This window comes from Ornithodoros turicata, chromosome 2 (genome assembly GCF_037126465.1).
Source record: "Ornithodoros turicata isolate Travis chromosome 2, ASM3712646v1, whole genome shotgun sequence".
NCBI classification, from domain to species: Eukaryota; Metazoa; Arthropoda; class Arachnida; order Ixodida; family Argasidae; genus Ornithodoros; species Ornithodoros turicata.
Window position 1 is genome coordinate 68,023,345 of NC_088202.1, and position 24,168 is coordinate 68,047,512.

General features: G+C 46.9%; 1 protein-coding gene across 1 annotated transcript in view; it reads left to right on the plus strand.

Annotated features, from left to right (window-relative positions):
* The window catches only part of LOC135383672 (tolloid-like protein 2), an 86,827-nt gene that overhangs the window by 36,593 nt on the left and 26,066 nt on the right, over positions 1-24,168 (plus strand). Inside the window, exon 4 of the mRNA XM_064613043.1 lies at positions 3,809-4,108. Coding sequence (XP_064469113.1) covers positions 3,809-4,108 — 300 coding nt within the window. The remainder of the gene's footprint in view (positions 1-3,808; positions 4,109-24,168) is intronic.

Consider the following 24,168-nt stretch of genomic DNA (forward strand, 5'->3'; position numbering starts at 1 on the left):
GAACCCGATTTTCTGCCATCTCTACCTGTCTATTGCAGCAGAAGAACGAAATTGGCTGTGTTTTTCGGGACTCCTTTCGCCATAGCTGCAGTGATCGGGATGGTGCTCTTCAGTAAGTAGTAGACAATTGAACAAAGTATTACGATTAAGGAATGGCAGTTGATTAAAAGGCGCAGGCCGTGAGGTACGAATCCATATCCTCCGATTCCCTGCCAGAGGTGTCCGTTCATGTTCGGCGTCCGGATTCCGTGTCCGGTGTCCGTCTTTGATGTAAATGTGCTTCTTTGCATTGAGAGGATTCAGTATTGTGCACGCCAGCTGCATTCGTCGATCCTTCGCAAGAACTCGTGTTATGAATGAACATGCGTTTGCGAAAGATCGGAGCCAGAAAAATCTATGGAATGACATTTCATGACTCCTGTAAGCGAGGGCAGATGTCCATTTTCATGTGAGGGGCTCAAGGGATCTGGGGTCGGATTCACAAAGAGCCCGTGCGACGGAATCTGTCGTAACTCCGTCGTACGGGAAAGTTATGACGAAGTGTAGATTCACGAAGGACGCGTGTCGCAAAATCTTCGCAGCTTACGGCGGAATCCTGCAAGAGCTCCCGAGCAGTCTTACGAAGAAAGAGGGCGGCGTTATTTGGCAGCGGTGGATTTGGTGACGGGAAACGAAGACTCCGTAATACGCGCCAACGCATTGCACTTTGCCCCAGAACCTTCGAGACCATCCCCGAAGTGAGATTGAGGCACTTTTTTGCTGGTAACCTTCAACAAACGCTTCAACTTTGTGCTCCGTAAAATCGGGTCGCAGGGATTTTTCAAGCATTCCCTACACCTCGCTAAGACACCCCCAACACCCCTCCAAATTGTCTGCAAGAAAGTCAAAAGAAGCCATAAAAGCTGCAAAAGTGAGTGCCACACACCGCTTACAAAACACCCTCACCCACCCCCTCCCCTAGACGAACATACTGGGAATACAGGGTGTCCCACCGAAAGAGGGCCAGGGGATAAAAAAAACGGAGTGCTTTACACAAATGCAACCAACTGTACGTGCTTGGCAGTTGTGTGGTCTATCCAAAAAACTTTTTTTCATCGCCCCTTGCCAATTAATTAGCGGTAATTAATTTTCCAACTTTTTAATAATCGGTTTTCGCTCTCAGATGTCAACGAGGAGGTTGTAGTAGATGTCGAAAGAGACACAACAGAAGTGGTTCCGTTTTTTCCCGAGCTTAAAAGTCCGGCAATCCGGCACCCGCGCGCGACGATTCCAGCGCCCTCCGGCGTACATTGACCTTGATATTAGCGCTTGGAGACCATCCTTGGGCCACTTCACACAAGAGGAAGATATTTCACCTGTTTCACGACACGCCTATCAGAGTGCACTGCAATCGTCGCACGCGGGCGCCGAATTATGGGAAGCGCTCTGTGGTGCGCGCGGCTTCAGAAACCAATTTTTAAACCCGGGAAAAAACTAAACCACAAGCCATAGCAACCTCGAACCACTTCAGTTGCGTCTTTTTCGACATGTACTACAACTTCCTCATTGACATCTGAGAGCTAAAACCGATAATTAAAAAGTTGGAAAATTAATTACCGCTAATTAATTGACAAGGGGCGATGAAAAATATATTTTTGGATAGACCACACAACAGCCAAGCACGTACAGTTGGTTCCATTTGTGTAGATCACTCTGTTTTTTCATTAGCCCCTGGCCCTTTTTCGGTGGGACACCCTGTATATTTGCTGCGTCATCGAACGCGAAACGCCTGTGATTGCATGGCATCCATTATGGCTACCGAAAGACCGAGAGCACGTGCAGTAACAAAACATTTGGGGACGAACAACCTCGTCTTCTTCTAATGGGACGACTCTTATTGGTGCGATTACAAATTTTCGTCATCGTTACCATAGCGAAAACATAGTCTCGCACCCTTTGGCTGTTTCTCTCCGAGGTGCACGTGTCAGGAAGCGAGCAACTTCCTCTTCCTCGTCAAAGGGAGTACCCTCTCCACTACGATAGCTTTGTGAATCGCGCTTACGACGTGGTGGTGGTGGTGATGGTGAAAGGGCTTGCCGTTGTCGGCCTCACGTATGTGGGCAACGTCACGACTGACGCCCTGGGGGAATGTGCGTCCTGGGCCGACTTCTAGGGGAACTGTGCCGACATATGTCTGAAAGCTTACGCTTACGACGCCGTCCTACGCGCGTCGCAGGCTACGACGTCTCAGCGCATCTTAGCGTAACTTACGATCGCGTTTGTGAATCCGACCCCTGCTTGGAAGCATTCTTGGTGGCAGTTGCGGCGATCACTGACACATAACATGGTGTCGTGGTCACAATAGCGGTTTCCAGTGTCGGTGTAATACGCTGAGCTTTACGAAAAGAAAAGTGGGGTACGGTACGGGGAAAGAGGATACGAAGTGTTTCCGAAAACGATTGCAACATCTGCATCAAAAGCAAAGCGTTTTGTTTCCTGTCCGCGTTCGTTGGAAGCACGTCTGCAACGGCGCACGTGCGGGAGCTAGCACTGCTGTGCACTCTTTACTAATGTCTGAAATAACGGACAATGCCAGGGCTGCTCGAAAAGTATCCGACTGCGACACTTTTTCTTTCTTTCTTTTTTTTTTCGTGGACAGCATGACGGTAGGGAGGTGAAGCAGTGCGCGGTGGTTGAGGCAAGCTTTGTGCACATCCGTGATTTTTTGCAGAGACGCCAGCGGTGCCACCGTGTAACCATGACATTGATAGGCAAGTGGAAGCAGTTTGCTAAATTCGAATGGCTTTCGGGATGAGGCCACGGGAGCTTGACAAATCATAGGGTAGATTTCGACGGAGAGACGAAGAGGCTGATATTTTTTTCTTGTTCTAGTGCGGTGGCATAATTGCAATCATGAACACACACTACAATGAGTAAACAATCACATATGCATACTAAAGAAATTCCCCGTCGTCTTCGAGGTGGAATTCGGCGTGGTGCAAGACTGGACCAGTAGGCCTCACGCTGTTGGTACCTTCACCGTGACAACGTCCTGACTCATTCGGCTGATCAATATTTTTCTGAAACAATTACGACATTCTGCTCATCCGCCAATCTCCCTACCCTCCAGACAAAGTCCCGTGTGATATCCAGTTGTTCCCGCTAATTAAGGTTCCAGTGAAGAGTAAAAGTCGAGAAGTCCTTCCGAAAGGAATTAAAAAGAAAAAAAGCCTCCAGTATGGGAAGGGCCGCTCGGTCTGTGTGTGGATGCACAAGTGTGGTCAACTTCGGAGGTGAGCAAATGTTCAACGCTCCAAAGTATATCACGCTTTCTTCTTCTTTTTTTTTTTCGCCCACGTTAGGACACCTTTGGAACAGACATCGTATCTGCAGGGAATGTGCATGTAGAGTGCATTTGGCTTCGCTTTTCCTTCAACTCTTCATCGCAGAGCCGTAGCGAGGCAAGTTTGCGCCCAGGACAGGGTAAATCTAAAGCGCCCCCCCCTCTCCCACTGTCGTCAGAAGCTGTGTAAACGAAGAAATGAAAAAGCTTATCTGCACTGCCGACATCGTAAATTCAAATTTTCTTCGTTCCCGCTTTATCCTGTCCAACCCTAACTGCCAGGGCCTGCCCCGTTCGGCGCCCTCTCTGGCGAGTGCACCCGGGGCGGCTGCACCCCTCACCCTCCCGTCGCCACGGCTCTGCATACACGTAACAAAAATATGCTAACTAATGAACGGTGATGCGATAGTGATGGAGCTCGCTGAGCAGAAATTCAGAAGTGAATAGAAGCTGCTATTCCTGATAACTCTCTGCTTCACTTTTCAGTTAAAAATTACGGATCGGATGTGGAAGACCCTAGGGAAACTGATTCTGAATTTATCGAAGAAAAGCCTTTGGAGCATGAAACGGAATTCCCACCAATTATTCGTCCGGGTGGCGGATCGCATTTGACGTCCGTCAATTTTCCGGAAGCGACGAAACCAGGAGAATCAAATGACATTACATCTACTACGACGACCTCAACAACCACGACTACAACATCGACTACGACTACGACCACAACCACTACAACTACAACCACGACAACTACGACCACAACTACAACCACAACTACGACGACAACAAGTACGCCAGCTCACTGTACATTCAGTTGTGAATGCACGGGGATACATGACACAATCTTAGGAGGGTGGGAATGGAACACAGTTCTGTAAGCGCAGAACAACAAGAAATAATTGCAGATGATTTGTTTCACTGCGGCATTCAATTTGACCAAGCGAACCTGTAAAGTGCACACAAGAGTGGCTGTTAAAAGGGCACTGAACAGCTGGACGAACATTCTCCAGTTATTATGCTCCATGAAAAAACGTGGCTCACGCTATCAAAATATGAAATTCTTTTACATCTAGGGAGCGTCTTTACCACGAAACAATGCCATTCAAAGAGCGTAATCCCCGTGAGCCTCTCACTTCATCCTTGGAACGGGGACACGTCACCAGGTTCTAACGTATATCGACACCGCATTCCGTGCGCTGGCGGTAGGGGAGATTTCGATCTCCCAGCCAATGATAGGCCCCACTGAGACAAGCGGCAGCTCGCGAAGGAACCGGTTGCGGGAGCATCTCGATGACCTCGCGGAGCAATACAACACTGAAAATATAGTGCGCACATGAAATGTGGCATTGCGGGCTTTTGGTACCGTTTGATCTGGCTACCTTGGGACTGACAAGTGGCAAGACGTTTAGAATTCACCTAACTTCCCGATATTCAAAAACAAATCAATGTATGTATAAGTGTCCGGCATTTTGAATGGTTGATGGTACGCGACGTAAAAATGACGTGTGGCAATTGTCGCCTGGGCATCGCAAGGCGGGGCATGAGCGCGAAAGAGTGCAGTGATTATTCGGTTGGGTTGGAGCCAGTATTTAGTTTTTTTTGGGACAACAACTTTTGCAAAACGTTCACCGTCAGCAACGTATCACAACCCATTAAAAAAATTGCACCTTGCATACCTGTTTATTGCCCCTTTAACAAAATGCAATAGCGTCTAGGTTCTAGCTGTCTTTCTGTTTACCGGCTATGGGCACTACCGATGAGGGTTGCGGAATGGGATCACCCATTCCATTCCAATTCCATTTCGAGGAATGAACATTTGTGATAATTCAATTCTTTTCAATTCCTCGGATGAAAAGGTATGGCCAATTCCCACTCCTGGAATGACTTGGCAACCCCATTCCATTCCTTTAATTCCACAAATAAAAGAATTAGGACCGGTAACCGTACCGGCTAGCCCAGCAGTGCTATAGAGGAGATTCACATTACCCAGCACGGAAAAAGCACAAAGACAAGGTTAGTTCGCCCTCCTCCTCTCCTCCTCCTCCTCTTCATTGGCATCATCATTACAGGAGTTTTCCGCTAAAGTAACCGGTGCAAGATGTGGGGTTGCGGGCCTCACACTACGGTGAAGCCAAAATCTCCATTTTATTTTTTCTTAAAACCAGATCAAACCAAACCATCGCCCTTGACGGTGTGGCACCCAGACCATTACATTCCAATTCCATTCCACCTGCGAAAAAATGCCTAATTCCATTCCCATTCCATTCCCAGGTCAGTTTGCGCCATTCCATTCCAATTCCATTCCGGGCTCTGATAAATCTGGAATGATTCCGGAATCATTCCCGGAGTGGCAACTCTGCAACCGTGCTATCGATAACGCGGCGGCGAAATCGCGCTTCGACCATACAGCACTGAAAAAAATGTGGCATGTCTCGGTTCGCGTGAGTGAGAAAGAGTGCCTTCGTCGATAAGGAATTCGTGTCGCCGTGAACAAGCGCGTACGACTTCGATACAGAAGTGCTTCCTCCTTGGTCTAACTTATTTATTTTGACAGTGTGGATTTTAATGACGTGGATACTTCAGTGGTTTATTTCAGCCGATTGATTTTGAGTTGAGATTTTAATTGTGGATTTTTAATGTTCTATTTGGCGGATCCGCAAGCATTCTTCTAAAATGAGATAGCCTCTCCAAAGGCGCGTACGAAATAAAGTGAAATATTCGTATCATATATGGGGTATCGACATGCTGATGACCATGCGATCTGTTCGTAAGTCAATGTGAGAATGAAACGCGATGCAAGGGGACGGTTTTTATCTGCAGACACTACTTCTTTGCATTATGCTTTGAACGCGTTGGCTTAGAAAAAATGGAAGAAGGGAGTGCACTAATCCCTTCTTTCCCGAAACCCAACGCCTTCTTCGACAGCCGAATGGCATTCGCCGACTTCTTGTCAACTGTTGTCTTTCCGGCGAAAGCAATCGTAAGAAAGGCAATTGTCGGCTACATTATATATACGTGAGTGGAGATTATCCCTGCGATTGCTGTGTGCTTTACAACTGTGCTCACGTGTACAACACTGTTAAGACAGAACTTCACCCCATAGCACGCTCCAGGGCAACCATCGTTCCGAATGATATCATTACGTGTCCTGGTTTGTAGAAAATGGAAGGAGGCGACTACCTATGACACATGCGTCTCCCAGACAGGTGACCCCCCTGTTTTGAACAAATCAGGACACAGACTGATATCATACGGAATGGTGGTTGGCCTAAGCGTGTTATGTGGTGATGATCTGTTTTAACAGTATAGAGCGCGATGCACACGGCTTAAACAGAACTTCACCACATCACACGCTCTCATCTAACCACCATTCCGGATGATATAGTTCTGCCTACTGATCAGTTGAAAATGACGTGCCTCGGACGCATTATGCATGTTCAAGACAGGCGCCACCTCCTCAGTTTTCAACAAATCAGGAGACATAACGCACACAGCCCGCGTAGCGCTGCAAGACACCTACACAGTTAAAACAGATCTTCACCACATAGCATGCTCCTAGTCAACCATCATTCCGAATTATGTCATTCTGTGTCCTTATTTGCTGAAAATGGGAGGAGGCGCCTATCTGGGACACATTATGCTTGTCACAGATAGGCTCCTCTCCCTATTTTCAACGAATCATGACACAGACTGATATTATTCGGTATGGTGGTTGGCTAGGAGCGTGCTACGTGGTGAAGTTCTGTTTTAACAGTGTACACTCTCAAAAATGAACTTCACCTCATAGCACACTCCTGGCCAACCATCATTCTTTACGAAATCGTTCCCGGCCCTGATTTGTTGAAAACGGGAGGCGCGCCTTTTCTTTTTTCAGGCATCATGCAGTGCATAATGTTACAAAAAAAGGCGTACGCCTTCAATTTTAGACAAATCACGAACGATGCCATTCGGGATCCACTCTAAAAACTGAACTTCACTGCATAACGCGCTCTGCGCGAACCATTGCCCCGAATGATAGGGTTATCAGTTCCCATTCGAGGAGAGGGGGAGGCGTACTCCTTTTTTTGTCAATTATCATGTATCCAAATGACACAGCAAGGCGTATGCCCCTCTCTCGTCGAATCATAAGCGATAAATCTATCACTCGTGGCAGTGGTTGGCGCAGAGCGTGCAATGCGGTGCGGTGGTTGGTAAGAACATGTTGTGCGGTGAAGTTCTGTTTTGAGAGTGATTCTCGACGAGCACTGCGTCTTGTTTTGTACGTGCTACACAAATTCGGTAACTAGCGCTACAGAATCATAGCAGCTTCGCTTGGTACATGAAAAGTAACCATGAAAAGGTACCACGAGCGCTACCAAGTAAAAATATCGAAACACCATTTTGGGTATTTTAGTATGTGCAATGCGCTATCTGTGTGAAATAGTACGGCTTATTAAGTATACGCACATTGCTATAGCAATCGCAATAATCTCCAAAGCCTACACGGGGACAGCGGATTACTTTTCATGCAATATCTGTACTTAAAACGGGCCGCATTGTGAGTCTGATTTGCTGCAATATGAGGTACGTCCGATTAGGCCTGCACTGCCTGAACCAGTTCCGGTGGTGCTGCACTCGCCCGTTCGTCTCGCCAGTGCAGCCGAGCGCCCCCTGCACCGTCTCGTTCGTTTCAAACCAGTGCACGCCAAGTGTAGCCTTAGTGTAAGGAAACTCTGCACTCCCGCAGGGGTCAGTTCAACGGTACTGCAGAGTAATGGCGGCAATGGCAGCAGACGACACAAGGCAAATAATAATATCGAACCAAATTCTCGAACTTATCCTGAGAGAGGCGGAAGAGACGTTTGAATTCGAAGTGGAAATAACGATACACTACGGTTTCAGTGTACATTGGTACACGGTTCCTGTCAGTTCGCAGATGATTCAACGCTATCACGGTTACCAGGTCGTCGAATTCTTCGTCCTCGCTGTCAGAATCCACAAGTTCCATGGCTGTTTGCACAATTGTTGAACAGTTCATTGTGTTTGAAATTAAAAAGCAGCAATGCACATGTGATTGAAATGTCACACGCGTTCTTACAATCCGTAGCGGCGTTAAGACTCGCGGAGAGCAGAAGGCCTGCACTAGCGCTGCACTTCGATATTCGTGTCGCGACGGCACTAGTGTTGCACCGTTGAACTGGAGCTGGCCTAGTTCTGCCAAGGAGTGCAAGTCTAATCGAACAGACGTATGATGTTGGGGGAAACGCGGGACGTCTTTGAATTGTGCACGGTATGGACGATGCATGGTGCGTGATGCATAATACATTGTGTATAATGCATAATAATGCATGATGCATTCAATGTTATGTGCATGAATGCATTATGAATTATACATTATTGTCATTTTGGCTATCCCGCTAACTAACAAACGACACGTTGCTATAGCAATTGCAATAATCTCCAAAGCCTACAGGGGGAGTGCGGATTACTTCTCTGGCAATAAATGTACTTGAAACGAACCGCATTGTGAGCCTGATTTGGTGCAATATGATGTTGAAGAACCACGGAATGTATTTGAATTTTGCATTATGAATACATTATGACTGCACTATGCATGGTGATGATGCATATTGCATGATACATAATGGCTACTCCTTTGTGAAAAAAGACTTCCAGATTGTATACCAACTATGTACAAAATCCTGGGTTAGGTGGGTTAAAGGCAGATACATAATGCATACATCTCCTATCTAGTTTTTATATGGTTCTTCTAAGAAATGGGCGCGGGAGTGGTTACAAATTAGGTAGCCAAAATGTATACAAACTCAAAAGCACATTGTTTAGAAACTGTATACATGTTAGCCCCAACTTCGAAACTGGCTGTATACATATTCTATGCATAAGTTCTACATAAATTATATACAGGGGAAGAAAGCCCCTCATGACTGCGGTAGATGAGTAACCGCAGGAACCCACACAAAACAGTAGAGAGCAGCAACAAATCACTTTATCACTCACGAGTACATACCTTTCAAAGCATATCCATTTATCACCAACACACCTGAGCGTTGAATTCGTGGGTGCACAAAATCGGGAATGATCGAACGGTGAACAACAACGAAAAAGAGCACACCTACGAGTATGTCCTGGTTTCCGGTCCAACTTGTCTTTCTTCCGCAGAAGCACTTGTAAACCTTGTCATGACAAGCAGGAGGCTCCACCACATTCAACACGATGCTTGCGTCTCTCTTGCGTCATATACAGTCAACCTGCAAGAAATATCGTTCCACAAAACACGGTGGCAGTATACCCATTTAGAGTAGTGCAGAGACATATGACATACCGCTTACACAAAGCATACAGTCGCTAACGGTTTCATCTTGCGTTCTGTCCCCCTGTGGTTGTGCTGATCGCCTGCAAATAGGGTAAAACAGACAATGAGAATGCATGGCGCAGTCGAACATATTACTTCACAGTTATATTAATTACAGACCCGAAACAGCAAAAATCCTGAAGGCGAAGAGTGATTTGTCTTGAGATCCGCGTCTTCACTCTGACATTTCAAACGAGAATGACTGGTTTGCTGGCGGTTATAAGAAACACTTCTGCTTGCGAACAGTTGAAATGTCAGGCGGGTAGTTAGAACGACACCATCAAGTGGGAAAAACAATACAAACCCACTAATACGCTGCAGACTTAGTGGAACGCTCGAAATTATGCGAACTACATGCGGCGGCGAGAAAAGTGCGTTACAGCAGCCAAAGCGAACCGAAGAAAACCATGCGCATGAGCGATAGACAGCGCCTGCTGGGGTGTACCCTGTTACACACTCTTAATAATAAAACTTTTGAAATCCACGCTAAGAAATCCACCCTTCAAACTCCAATCCTCTGAAATTCAAGCTGTCAAAATAAACCACAATGGGTCTGTGAAGTTCAGTGTTTTACGTGAGAAAATCAGGGTTTAAGAAGGTCACACTCCAGAATAATGAGCCTTTATGCAATTCTGTGTCGTATTCAGCATGTATCTCTCAATTATTCATTAATTTAATTAAGTTACAGGCGTAAATAACTACGCGTATGAATACTAGGAAAACAACGCTTCAGCGGTTCGGCCGTTCGGCTACCATTGGGGACGAGGCTATTTGAGAAAATGGAGTGATGACGGAGCCGTATGGTGTTACGGGATGTGCTGCATAAAAAGGATAATCACTGCAAGCTCTAATAAAGCATACGTTTCTTCTGCCGATTTCGTCAGGTATTTTTCAGACGTGTAACGACTTGGTGTGCTAACACGCGTGTGCAACTCATGAAAGAATTCATGGGTGAAGTGACATTGATGCAGTCGTAGCTGTTTTGGACAAGAAATCGGGTAGCGAAAAACATCCAGGATGAGCAACATATAAAACGTACCGCAAAACTGCTGTGTCGACCATTTGTCACGACGGTAATCACGTAAACATCATGTAAACGTCTCTTACTTTCCTCGGCCTCAGCCTACGAAGAACCGCTAATGTTATGTTTGATAAGAGCCGCGAAAAGTGGTTCAGCAAGGTAAAACTGCGCCGGGAACACAGTCACATGAGGGATGTGTTTAATTAAATCACAGTGAAAGATAGCAAAGGACTGTTACTGGTCATGTAGAAAGCAGATCTCGTTCACCAACACATCAATGGATTGTATAAATAGTCTTCCTGTCAATGGACAACTGACATTTTGCTCCCGTCTATATTGAGCAATGTTGACCCAGAGCTTGGTTTCTGGATGCCACAAAACACTTCTCGCCAAGATGGTGCACTGTGACTCATGGACTGTGACTCAATGGGGCATTTACAGCTCAGTGTCATTACCACATGAGGCAAGTTGACTCTCTCAGATGCTGTCACTGCAGTGCTGTAGAAGACCCAGAGTATATTCTTTGTCATTGTCCACACTACCGAGCTTTCCAAACTGCCACTTTCAGATCTCTCAATAATCTAAACTCCTGCCCCACTCTCTAAAATGGCTTGGCCTATGGCTAAATCGAGTCCACGAATGCCTGCTCTCAAAGCTCTTTTGGTAATTTTGGACTCCATGGGACATTATTTCCTTCCTCACACCACCAGCAGCTATGACGTAGAGTATCGCCCCAGTCAATGAAACCCCTTGTCCATCTCAAAATAAAGTTGATGAACAGCATCTGCAACTTCTGCGAGGTGGTTTAAACCACTCTTATAACTACATGTTATATAAACAAAATACAGAAACCGACACTGAATATTTTTGTTCAAGTTTAATTTGTACAAGCTTTCGCGTGGAGGTCCACGCTTCCTCAGGTAGGACACGCGAAAGCTTGTACAAGATAAACTTAAACAAAAATCTTCAGTGTCGGTTTCTGTATTTTGTTTTTTCTTTATCTAGTGGGTCTTGACTCCCCTCTTCGTATACACTTCAACTAGTTGTTATGTGTAACCTAGGAATGCTGGTATGTGGGTGGAGTGGCTAGTTTGCCACAGTACCACAAATAGGAACACAAATGGCTGATAAATCTTCTACAGAGACTGGGCCAAGACGATGAGCACTTAAAATCATCACAGTTTTTAGTACCACGCAGAGGAAGATAGAGTAGAGTACCCTCACATTTTGTACTACTTTTTCTGCATTACTTGTAATTATGCTGCAGCTACATAGGCAGCAGTTCAAATGCTACTCACAATTGCCAACACTTCATGCTAGCACTCAATTCTTTTTACAAACTTTGTTTGTGATGTGATGAATGTTTCGGTGGCTTCTATAGGCCCGGTTTCACCAACTCTGGTTAACTGAACCAATATCAAGGGTTGCCAATTCTTGAACTTAACAGACACTTCTTTTTTTCCATCGGTGATGTGGTGAATATTTCAGTAATAATAACTCCTTTAGTGAAGCAGATAGTTTAATGACCGTTCATCTTAGTTCAGATGCTGAAAAGTTTGGTGAAACTGGGACATTATGTAGACTTTGTGTTCTGGTGCTTGTCACGGGGCTCAGGGATCGTGCGTGATATCCCCCAGCTCCGAGATCGATGAAGGTATTCGAACTCAGCGGGTAGGGTGGAGATTGGCCAGTCGATGAACAAGAGGTCGAGGACACATTGCTTTCGTAACCAGTAACAACAATTTACTCGTTCGCAAAAGACATAACATCAATCAAAGTAGCACACGACAGGAACAGCTCAAGTATCAATCCCGACACATAAATGAGACATATACTGCACCCCACTGATGCTATGCGGCCTAACGCGAAATACGCACCGATTGCCCAACTACTTTCTAAAATAGTTCCGCAAAGTTCGTACAATGAAAAGCAAAGTTCAAACACAACTTATCTCTGAGGCGGACGATACTTGGAGGCGGTCGGCTTCGTTGCAGTCGATACTGCCGGGCGGCCCTCTGGATCACGTCGGATGCTTTCCTTCTTCCTGGTCACGCTCACACACAAAACTAATTCTCACAAAATGTCGCAGCTTCCTGCGATGTCTTCAAAACTCCGGGTTGCACCACTTTTGTCGCAGCTCCCTGCGATGTCTTCAAAATTCTGGGTTGCACAACTTCTGTCGCAGCTCCCTGCGATGTCTTCAAAACTCTGCCGTCACTCAGATCTTCGCCGATCCGCTCCTTCCGCACCTCCAATTATCTCCGGCGGCGAAACCGCCGCTATCTCGTTACGACTTTCACTATTCGCTGACCATGGGACGACAACCTACTTTCGGCCGGTCGCTCCTTTTTAATCCCTCGGCAGACGGGGCACCCTCAGGCGCTTCCACGAAACGAACCCATTCTTCCCTACGAAAAAGGGTCACCACGCGTGCCACATTCTCGGAATCTATGCCGAAGTCCCTTTTGGTTACGTGAGAACCACGACGTTCTCACGGCTGTACTGCTATTCTGGTCCTCGTGATGGACACGTGCTCTCTTTGTGGCTGACCACGAGTGTTGCATGTGGTGGTCATGGAAAATTACTTGGGCGCATCTGCCTGTGCGTAATGACTGAAAATTTGTCGCCCTGTGACACGACTCCCCCCTTCAAGAATATTATACAATAATATTCAACATCTTCACAGGTGCAGACAAATCAAACTAATGGTATCATACACTTCAACGCCTCAACTCAATGGAACTCATTCAACAGAATGGAAATGAGACTACGAAACAATTACAGAAACATCACATTCAAGAGTTATAACACAGGGTCACGTGATTGCACAACATTCTCACTACACCTATTGTATATACAAACGCAAGCCACAAGTATACACAACTATACAACGCAAGTGTACACAACAATAAGGGATAATCACTACAAATATGCGGAAACACAATAAATTAAAGTACAGTATTCATTTTAGAGGCACTTATAGTTCAATATATACAATCTGTTGGCCCCTCACAAGTCATTACATCCGACTTAGATAGTCTGCGCCGACATTCTCCCTTCCCTTTACATATTCCACACGGAAATCATATTCCTGTAGCTGCAAACTCCAACGCATCACGCGTGCGTTTGTGTGTCGGCTTCGGTTGATGTGGAGAAGGGGCTGATGGTCCGTTTGCAGGACGAATGGCTTGCCGTAGAGGTACGGGTGGAACCGATGAATTCCCCAAATAAGAGCGAGTCCTTCCCTCTCGATGGTGGCGTACGCTGCTTCTCGGGCCAACAACTTCCGGCTAGCGTATGCTACCGGATGCAACACACCCTCATACTCTTGCAGTAGCACCGCCCCGAGACTCTTTTCCGAGGCGTCGGTTCGTAGTACAAAGTCCTTGTCTAGATCAGGCAGCCGTAAAATCGGAGCTTCTGTCAACCTTCGCTTCAAGTCATTGAAGGCTTCCTCGTGTGCCTCTTCCCATACCACGGTGTTGCTTCCTCCCTTTTTCGTCAGGCTTGTTAGCGGCGCAGCTACCTCTGCGTAGTGGGGTATGAAATCCCTGTAGTATCCGGTTAGTCCCAAGAATGACCTAACCTGCTTCTTCGTGACTGGTCGCTCTGCTTTTTGGATTTTCTCGACTAACTTTGCGACTGGAGACACTTTCCCTTTCCCAATCTTATGGCCCAGGAAATTTACTTCGTCGTGGCCTATCTCGCATTTCGTTGGCCGCACTGTAAGACCTGCATCGCGGATCTTCTCGAACACTTGTTTAAGTGTCGCCATATGCTCGCTCCACGTGTCACTTGCTACCAAAACGTCATCATAGTAGTGACGGACGTCTGGCAGGTCGTCGAAGAGCTTTCGCATCACCTTTGTGAAAACTGCTGGAGCGGTCTTTAGACCAAATGGCATGTACCGGAATTGGTACAGGCCGGATTCCGTCGAAAAGGCAGTCTTCGCCCTTGACTCTCTTTCTAAAGGTATCTGCCAGTAGCCCTTACTGAAGTCTAGTTTGGTGAAAAACGTCTTCTCCCCGATGTCTGCAAACATATGGTCAGCCCTTGGGATTGGTTCCGCATCTGCTTTCAGCACCTCATTTAACCTACGGAAGTCAACACAGAGCCTATGCGTGTTATCTGGCTTCCGCACTACCAATACAGGGGAGTTGTATGGCGAGCTTGACTTTTCTATGATGCCCAGGCCCAACATCTTCTGGATCTCGTCTTCCACAGTGTTTCGCACTGCGAACGGTAGCGGGTACTGCCTTGTGTGTACCGGTTTCGCCGTAGACAACTCCAACCGACATGTTTCCAAATCTGTACTACCCGGCACGTCCGACATAATGGTGCTGAACTGTCGTACCAGTTGACTTGCTTCGCTGCGTTGTCGATCATTCAACCTTCCTGCCAAAACAATGTCGTTGTGGTCTTCTTTCTTCTCCAAGCTGAGCATTGGTACTGTCTCGTCCCTTTCATTTTCTTCTATCGACACGACGCTGCACACTTTTGTCTGTCCTCCCTCTGCTTCTTCTCTCTCCTCGTACCGCTTGAGGAGGTTGGCGTGAAACACCTTCGTCGTGTGACCTAGATCCACGATGTAGTCGACCTCTCCTTTCCTCCCGACGATAGGGAAAGGCCCCTTCCAGTGCATCAAAAGTTTGTTGCTGTCTGTGGGGAGAAGGATTAGAGCCTTTTGTCCTACTTCGAGTCGTCTCTGGCGGGCCTTCTTATTGTATTGCTGCCGGTATCTTGCCCCCGCTCGCTCCAGCTCCTCGTGCGCTAGCTTGCACGTTTCCTCAAGTTTGTTCCGCAGTTGGAATACATGCTCGTACGTGGTCTCCACGTCACTTTCGATGTCCTCGTTGGTCCACCATTCACGCAGCACTGAGAGCGGCCCTCTCACATGGCGTCCGTAGAGGAGTTCGAATGGCGAGAAGCCAAGGCTCGCTTGGGGAACCTCACGGTACGCGAATAACAGCGGCGACAGGTACCGGTCCCAATCTCTCGGTCGCTCCTCGCACATGCGCTTCAACATGATCTTGATGGTCCCATTAAATTTTTCAACAAGTCCGTTGCCCATCGGGTGGTACGGAGAGCTGTGAAGTTGCTTCAGGGACAGCAGGCGACTCACTTCCCGAATGGCATCCGACACAAAAACGGGTCCCCGATCGCTCAAGATTTCCCTCGGGATCCCCGTCCGGGTGAACATTTCTACAAGGCCTTCTGCTACCCTTTCCGTTGTGATGCTAGGTAGGGCCACGGCATCCGGGTAGCGTGTCGCATAATCGACCATCGTGAGGATGTATTGGTTCCCCTTCGCGGTGGCTGGCGAGATTGGTCCAACGATGTCGACGGCAACGCGCTGGAATGGCGTCTCGATCGTTGGCATCTTTCCGAGAGGTACCTTGGCCACCTTTCCTTTTGGGGTTGTCCGTTGACACTGGTCGCAGGATTTGACAAATCGCTTGACATCCGCTTGTACGCCTGGCCAGAAGAATTCCGTTAGGACCCTGTCCGTAGTCTTTTGCACACCCTGATGCCCTGACATAATGCCGTCATGTGCCAGCTTCAATACTGCTTCTCTGAACGTCTTTGGCACGATCATCTGCAGAAATTCTTTTCCAGCTCCCATTCGGTACAACCGGTACAAAATACCCTCCTTTACAACGAACTCGTAACTGTTGTTTTCATTGCGGCATTGAAGTCTCTGCCCGACTCGGTCAAAACAGCACTTCAAAGTGACATCCTCTTGTTGCTCCTTCGCAATTTCTCCGGGCTGCGCTGGCCATTCGTGTATTTCCGGTACTCGGAGTGATGGCCGTTCTCTCCTCCCTTGAGTCTTTTCCTTGGCCTGTCTCCTCGTCTCCACTGCGGCACTCAGTTCCTCTGTCTCTTCATCCTTGACGAGTTGCGTCTGCAGCCTCTCGGCATCTGTCGCTTCACATGATTCCCAATTGGGGTCTGGGTCGCTTGGTTCTCGGGCTCCGGGCACGTTTCCTAGGATCACGTCGTAGAGGAGGTTTTCCATACACTTGGCCGTCAGGATCCCGCTGAAAAACGGCGTCTTCACAGATATCCTCGCCTCTGGAAGGTTTCTTACAGTCCCGTCCACCAAGTACACTTGACCTACTTCTCCCGTCAGGTCTTCCTCCTTGACGAGCATCTTTCTGACGATAACTGTATTGCTTCCCGTGTCGCGCAGCACTGTCACGCGATGTTCTCCCAATTTTCCCGTGACCACTGGCATACCCTCGACCTGGAGCAAAGTCTTTGGCGAGACGAAGGCGTTCACCACTGGCAGCTTCACTCCATTTTTCAGTTCGATGTATCCTTCACTGATGCAGTCGTCTGCGGAGTTACGTTTCTCCGTCCTCGGGGCTACGATGCACGATGCCTGGGGCTTGGCCGGTGCTTTTTCCCAACACTGTCTTGCGGTGTGCCCTGCTTTACCACACGTGTAGCACGTTACACCCACTTGTCTTCCTTGTCGCGATCTGCATTCTGAGGCCACATGCCCTATCTTGTTACACAAATAACATCGTCTCGGGTTACGGTTTTCTTCTCTGTCCCGTACTTGCTTCACGTTTGTCGTTCGTTTTGGTTCTCCTACTACTTCCACTTCTTCGTTCTTGTTTTTCCCAAGACTGCTCTGACATTGGGCTTCCAAGTAGCGATCCGCTAGTTTAGCTAAATCGGTCAGCGATTCAGTTTTTCGTTCTCGCAGGAACACGGCAAGCTTAGGCTGGCAACCCTTAATGAACTGTTCGGTCAGGAGCAAATTTCGTAGGTTCACGTAGTCATGCTTCGTTTCGGAGAGGTCTACCCAGCGGTCGAAGAGGTTACTCAGTCGTGCTGCAAACTGCGTGCCTGTTTCTCCCTCCATAGGCTTCCCGCTTCGGAATTTCTCTCTGAACCCCTCCGCTGTGAGTCGGAACCGCTGAAGGAGCGCGAGCTTCACTTTATCATAATCGGCGGAATCTTCTGGGGTCAGCCTGGCAAACACACCTAAAGCATCTCCGCTTAGGCACACGCTGAGCGCTGTAGCCCATTGTTCTTTTGCCCACCGTTGACCCGTCGCCAGTCGTTCGAAACGCAGCAAGTAGGCATCGAGATCATCTTTCTTTTCATCAAATGGCGCAAGCCACCTATGAGGACTTATGGGCAGCGTGCTGCTTACGTCGCGCGTAGCGCTCTGCGTTGATCCAGTTGCACCCTGGTTCTGTAGCTCTTGCAGTCTAATCTTAAGTTTTATTTCTTCTGCCCTAGCTTTCGCTGCTTCAGTTTCTCGAATTTGTTCTTGCTCTCTCGCATGCAGCTGTTCCTTCAATAGTTCTCTTTCTTGCGCTCGCCTTTCTCTCTGTTCCTTCTCAACCCATTCTTTCAACGCGGCACCCTGAAGGCCTAATTCCTTCCCAATCGCTACAAGCTCGGGCAAATCCATGGCGTACACGTCTCAAACTTCGCAAAACTCGACCACAAGTTCACCGACGAAACCTTTTCTCCACCACTGTTCCTGAGTCCTGTCGCGGACGCCAGAAATATGTCACGGGGCTCAGGGATCGTGCGTGATATCCCCCAGCTCCGAGATCGATGAAGGTATTCGAACTCAGCGGGTAGGGTGGAGATTGGCCAGTCGATGAACAAGAGGTCGAGGACACATTGCTTTCGTAACCAGTAACAACAATTTACTCGTTCGCAAAAGACATAACATCAATCAAAGTAGCACACGACAGGAACAGCTCAAGTATCAATCCCGACACATAAATGAGACATATACTGCACCCCACTGATGCTATGCGGCCTAACGCGAAATACGCACCGATTGCCCAACTACTTTCTAAAATAGTTCCGCAAAGTTCGTACAATGAAAAGCAAAGTTCAAACACAACTTATCTCTGAGGCGGACGATACTTGGAGGCGGTCGGCTTCGTTGCAGTCGATACTGCCGGGCGGCCCTCTGGATCACGTCGGATGCTTTCCTTCTTCCTGGTCACGCTCACACACAAAACTAATTCTCACAAAATGTCGCAGCTTCCTGCGATGTCTTCAAAACTCCGGGTTGCACCACTTTTGTCGCAGCTCCCTGCGATGTCTTCAAAATTCTGGGTTGCACAACTTCTGTCGCAGCTCCCTGCGATGTCTTCAAAACTCTGCCGTCACTCAGATCTTCGCCGATCCGCTCCTTCCGCACCTCCAATTATCTCCGGCGGCAAAACCGCCGCTATCTCGTTACGACTTTCACTATCCGCTGACCATGGGACGACAACCTACTTTCGGCCGGTCGCTCCTTTTTAATCCCTCGGCAGACGGGGCACCCTCAGGCGCTTCCACGAAACGAACCCATTCTTCCCTACGAAAAAGGGTCACCACGCGTGCCACATTCTCGGAATCTATGCCGAAGTCCCTTTTGGTTACGTGAGAACCACGACGTTCTCACGGCTGTACTGCTATTCTGGTCCTCGTGATGGACACGTGCTCTCTTTGTGGCTGACCACGAGTGTTGCATGTGGTGGTCATGGAAAATTACTTGGGCGCATCTGCCTGTGCGTAATGACTGAAAATTTGTCGCCCTGTGACAGTGCTGTGCAATAGTTTTTCGAGGGATTCAAACTACAAAAAAGGTTAATAATAAAAAAATTCTTTGCATACCTACCTACACACATGTCCCGGACAGCACGTAAGAAACTCAACAGAATATAAATGTCATCATGACATTGGTAGACAGACTAATACCGCAACAAATCGGAAGGGAAGGGCTGGGTTCCACGAATGGGCACTTGCTCACTGCCTCCTCTTGAAAGAAAAGTTGGACCGAAAGTCGCGTGCTCTCTCAGAGACCACCGTAATCCCCTCAAGACCGTGCCTTTTAGACGCGAACTCGTCCCCCCTAGCTTTGAGCGTAGCTCAACTGTACCAAATTGGTGGCACTGTTGAACAGTATGATGTCATTTGTTTTTATGATGAACAGTATGATGTCATTTGTACCGTTTCCAAGGCACTGTGTACAAGGGTTTTGTATGCCAGCAGTGTACTGTCTGCGAAAGGTAGTTTTCGTGTCCACTTCAAGAAGACAATTTTTTAAAGAGGCTTAGAGGATGCGTAACTACTGTGTGATTCCCACTAAATATCAGAAGAGAGGTGCACACCTAAATACCTGAAACCCTCAACTCAATTAATTGTAAAATCAAAATTACATGGGAATATATTGAGGTTTGTCTTGTGCACAAAAGATATCATTGCATAATCTGCGAAGTTCATCGGTAGTTGCCATGGCCTACATCAATCATAAACACTGCAAACCACTCATTGAGCATACTCCGTCCGCGGTACGCAAAGTGAAAAGCGTCATTGCCCATTGTGAACATGGCCATGCAACAGTACTTGCGGCTTTGCATTTCTCACTAGTTTCTTTCATCAATTTGTGATGAGATGACTAATGCTTTGCCAATTCAACGCGAACATACTTTGTAACAACTACTTGGAACTTTGGAACAACTTTGCAAAACATATGTACTCGTATGCACTTCCTTTAATCGCTTCAGGAGTATTTCTCCCGTAACATATCTCAGCAGATGCAGCATGTCATGTAGGTAACACAATTTTGGCACAGTATTTGTTTGATATGTCCAACAAGCAGAGATATCAAATCTTTGTGCCAAAATGGTGTGCCACGTGTCCGTGTAAAGACGAGTCGCTTTGATGGAATTGTATAGCATCTTGATGTTGAATGCAAGAAGTTAATTTTTGAGAACATATATGTCATGGGTTAAATAGAGATATATATCATACACATCAGTAGAATGCCAACACTTCAGTGCTTTACCTTTACCTGTTATTCCAATGTTTACTTTCCCTTCTATTGGAATTATGTTTAATTTGGCAGTCCTTTCACGTGCCTTGTGATAGACAGGTTAGCAATGTAAGCAGTGTTTGTGCCTCTCACAACCTGCATCTTTATACAAAAATACTCCAAAAGCCGGGAGACGACATAACTAGACAAAAAAGTAGAGAACTCCGGCTTAACATAACAAAATAACAAGAAAGAACTGATGTTCTGAGGCTGGAACAACATAAAAGGGACAAATACATACAAAGTCTCATTAATTTTTCATCGTTTCGTAGAAATTTTCATCGTTAAAATAACAAGGTTTATTCAGACGTTTCGTCCGTCATGCGACGGACATCATCAGTGCCAAACCTGATGAGGGATTGTACAACCGGTCGCTATTTAAGGAGATTGGAGTTTTGTTCGGGGAGGGGCCACGATTTTTGTTACAAACCGAGGGGTCACCGCGTATGTGCCAAGACCCTAGAAGCTTCCTGTGTCCCCATCTTTGTTCTCTCTTGTTATGTTAAGTTGGAGTTCTCTACTTTTTTGTCTGCATTTTTATGTCTGAGGCTGCTTTTGTGACAAGAGGGCAAGGGTGCCGACAACATGGCACATGATCACAAAAATGCAGAACCAGACACACACACACACACACACACACACACAAATGTATAGCATAACACAGACCCAATCATTTTGTCGTGTCCTTTTTGCGGTGTCGTCTGTTCTACTTTTTTTTTTTCGTGTGTTGCTTCTGGATTTTAAGCCCAAGAGCAGTTGCTGTAGAGGATGCTGAGAACATGTGAAGCATACATTTTCTCATTCTCACATTATGCTGCAAGCAGTGTGATACAACTCAAAAGGAATTTAATGAGAGACAACTTGTCACCAAGATTAGTGTGGGAACATTGCAAAGGAAAAATAATTCTAAACCATAATGGATTCCCATCCTATTTAATGGTACAGTATCAGATGAAAGTGTCTCGCTACAACTGCAATATATTGAAGTTGTTTTTAAATAATAGAAGTTCAGTTCAGCACACAAACACTCGGGAACCGTGCTAACGTGCTTTCCGTCAGGTCCGTCGCATTGTTTCTCACTGTGTCATGACGGACCCCTATCCTACAGCATACGTGACATGCGCACAGTAGTATAACATTTATATTATTGTATATGTGTCAGGGCGCACACAGGCACAGAAGAGGAAAGATATCAGCTGTCGCACACACAGCCATTCCGAAAACTATGCCCATCTTCGTTGATGCACCCACGAATCCATAGGAAGACCGCCGAGGCTTTCCCACTCGGATTAAGTACCTGTACCTTGAACTGTAAACAGTTTAGTGTACACTCCAGAAAACGAGAACAGCTGATTGCCGAATTCATGGGCGCGGCCATGCGAGCCGACAAGGACAGTTCAACAGAGGAGCAATTTTAGGTGAACGCGAATGTGGGGCTAGTGGAGGGCGCAACAATTTGCACTTCAAACGACGTAAAACACCAAAAAGTGAGCAGCGAGGATGCTTGCTTGCTCATTTGTCATTATTTGGACCTAATCCACATAAGGGTTCAGAGAGGCTGCTAAATGCCGATGGCCGGCACAAGAAAAACGTGTTTGCAATGGTTTTTGTCCCGTTGCGGTTTAAGTGAATATGCCTTTTTTGCTGCTTCCTTCCTCTCTTTGCTTTCTTTTTCTTTCTTTTCTTTATCGTTTTTACTGTAGTCGGTTCGTTCCGGAGCCCTAGCTTGGAAAGCTGCGCCTGTTTAGTTTCGGTATCAATCGGAATGTGGGGGCAGGAGGAACAGTCCACCGCTCCTCGAGTTTTCACGGTGGCTCTGCCCCCCCCCCCCCAAAAAAAAAGAGGAAAATTTTCACTCTGATTACCTTTTTGTATATGCCGCACTTCTCAATCTCTAACTCCATGTCCCGCAGTGCTCTTCTTCAGGTTAGGTTAGGTTGGCTTAGGTTAGGTTAGGTTAGGTTAGGTTAGGGCTCGCTCCCCCTTGCCGTGATGGACTTCCGAGTTAGTGCGAGCGCGGTATCTCCGTAATGGAAAACCTGAAACGGTGCACTACAAACAAATGTCACCTCTTTGGATAATAATTTGAAGCATACAGATGAAGGATTCATCTCATATCTAAAATGATTGCCAGCAATTCTGGTCTTTCTGTTTCTCGAAAGAAAGAAAAACAGCTTCATAAAAAAAATACATCTTAGTGAATTATGGAAATTAGAATGCCAAAATACCTTGCAGATAAGGTTTTCCTCCACTCGCATACGCGTAAGTGCGAAACTAATGTACACGTAGTCCTAGTTGTTTTAGTTAAAAAAATCTCTATTAAAAATGGCTACGACCACGAAGTATGCCTTTGTGGCACGTTCCCGTTTATTTTGTGTGTGTGTGTGTGTGTTTCAGCTTGGAGAAATTTTTATTAAAAAAGTCACGAGAGCACGTAATTTTCAGAGTTGAGTTCCACGGGCGCCTATCTTTTCCAAGAAAAATTATAATGACTAATAAGGATGACTAATCAATTAAATTCATTAATTAACTCTAATAAGGACGTCTTGAACAAGAGCCAGATACCGATATGGGAGACTGTGCTAGTTAAAATCCACACCACATTTAAAAAAAATTGAAACACGTACGTGTATTAAAATATCTATCCCTGAATTTTGACATGCAAATGGGCCAAAACCGAAACCGTGGCAACCACGTTTGGGGTGGTGGTCTTCACGGTACGGGATCCGTATATACTTCTGTATGTCAACTGCGCTGGCAACTATATTGTCTTGGCTCGGAAACCGTATGTTTCTGGAACGTAGAGAGAGGAAAAAGGAATCACAAAACACCAATATACGAGGGGCGTTCAAGTGAAACCGGGACTTTTCATTTTTTGCAAAAGTAAAATGAACTTACAGACGTGAAGTTAATTTTATTTTTCACTAATGCACTTGTCCCAGCGTTTCACGAGGGCTTGGATGCCAGCAGCGTAGAAATTCTTACCGGCGCATAGCAGACATGATCGGACCGCATTCTTGACCTCATCGTCGCAGCTGAAGTGGCGGCACCCAAGGAACGCCTTCAGTGGCCCGAAAGGATGGAAATCGCTGGGGGCGAGGTCCGGACTGTAAGGGGGATGTGGCAGCAACTCCCAGCCAAGTTCCTGCAAGGTGCGTGTCGTGAGATGCGCAGTATGCGGGCGTGCATTGTCCTTTAGGAGGAGGGCTCCTTTGGTGATGAGGCCCGGCTGCTTTTGCTTCAGCGCCTTATGCATACCCCTGAGAACCTGGCAGTAATGTACACTATTGATGGTGGTACCACTGGGCAGAAAATCAACATGAACAACGCCAGCCTTGTCCCAGAAAACCGCGGCGATGACCTTACCCGCAGACGGGGTGCTTCGGAAGTTCTTGGGAGCTGGCGAGCCCAGATGCTTCCACCGTTTTGATGTGGGTTTAGACTAAGGAGTGAAATGCTATGCCACTCAAACGCTTTGCTGCGGCTAAGTGTATCGTGGCCATACTAAGCCTGAAGCCTTCTGTGAATTTCAGATGACTTTACGCCTTCATTCATGTGCGCGCTCACCTCGTTGTCGGCCATCTTGTACAGCACGTGTCTTCTGTTTCGCACAAACTTTGGACCACCACGTGGTG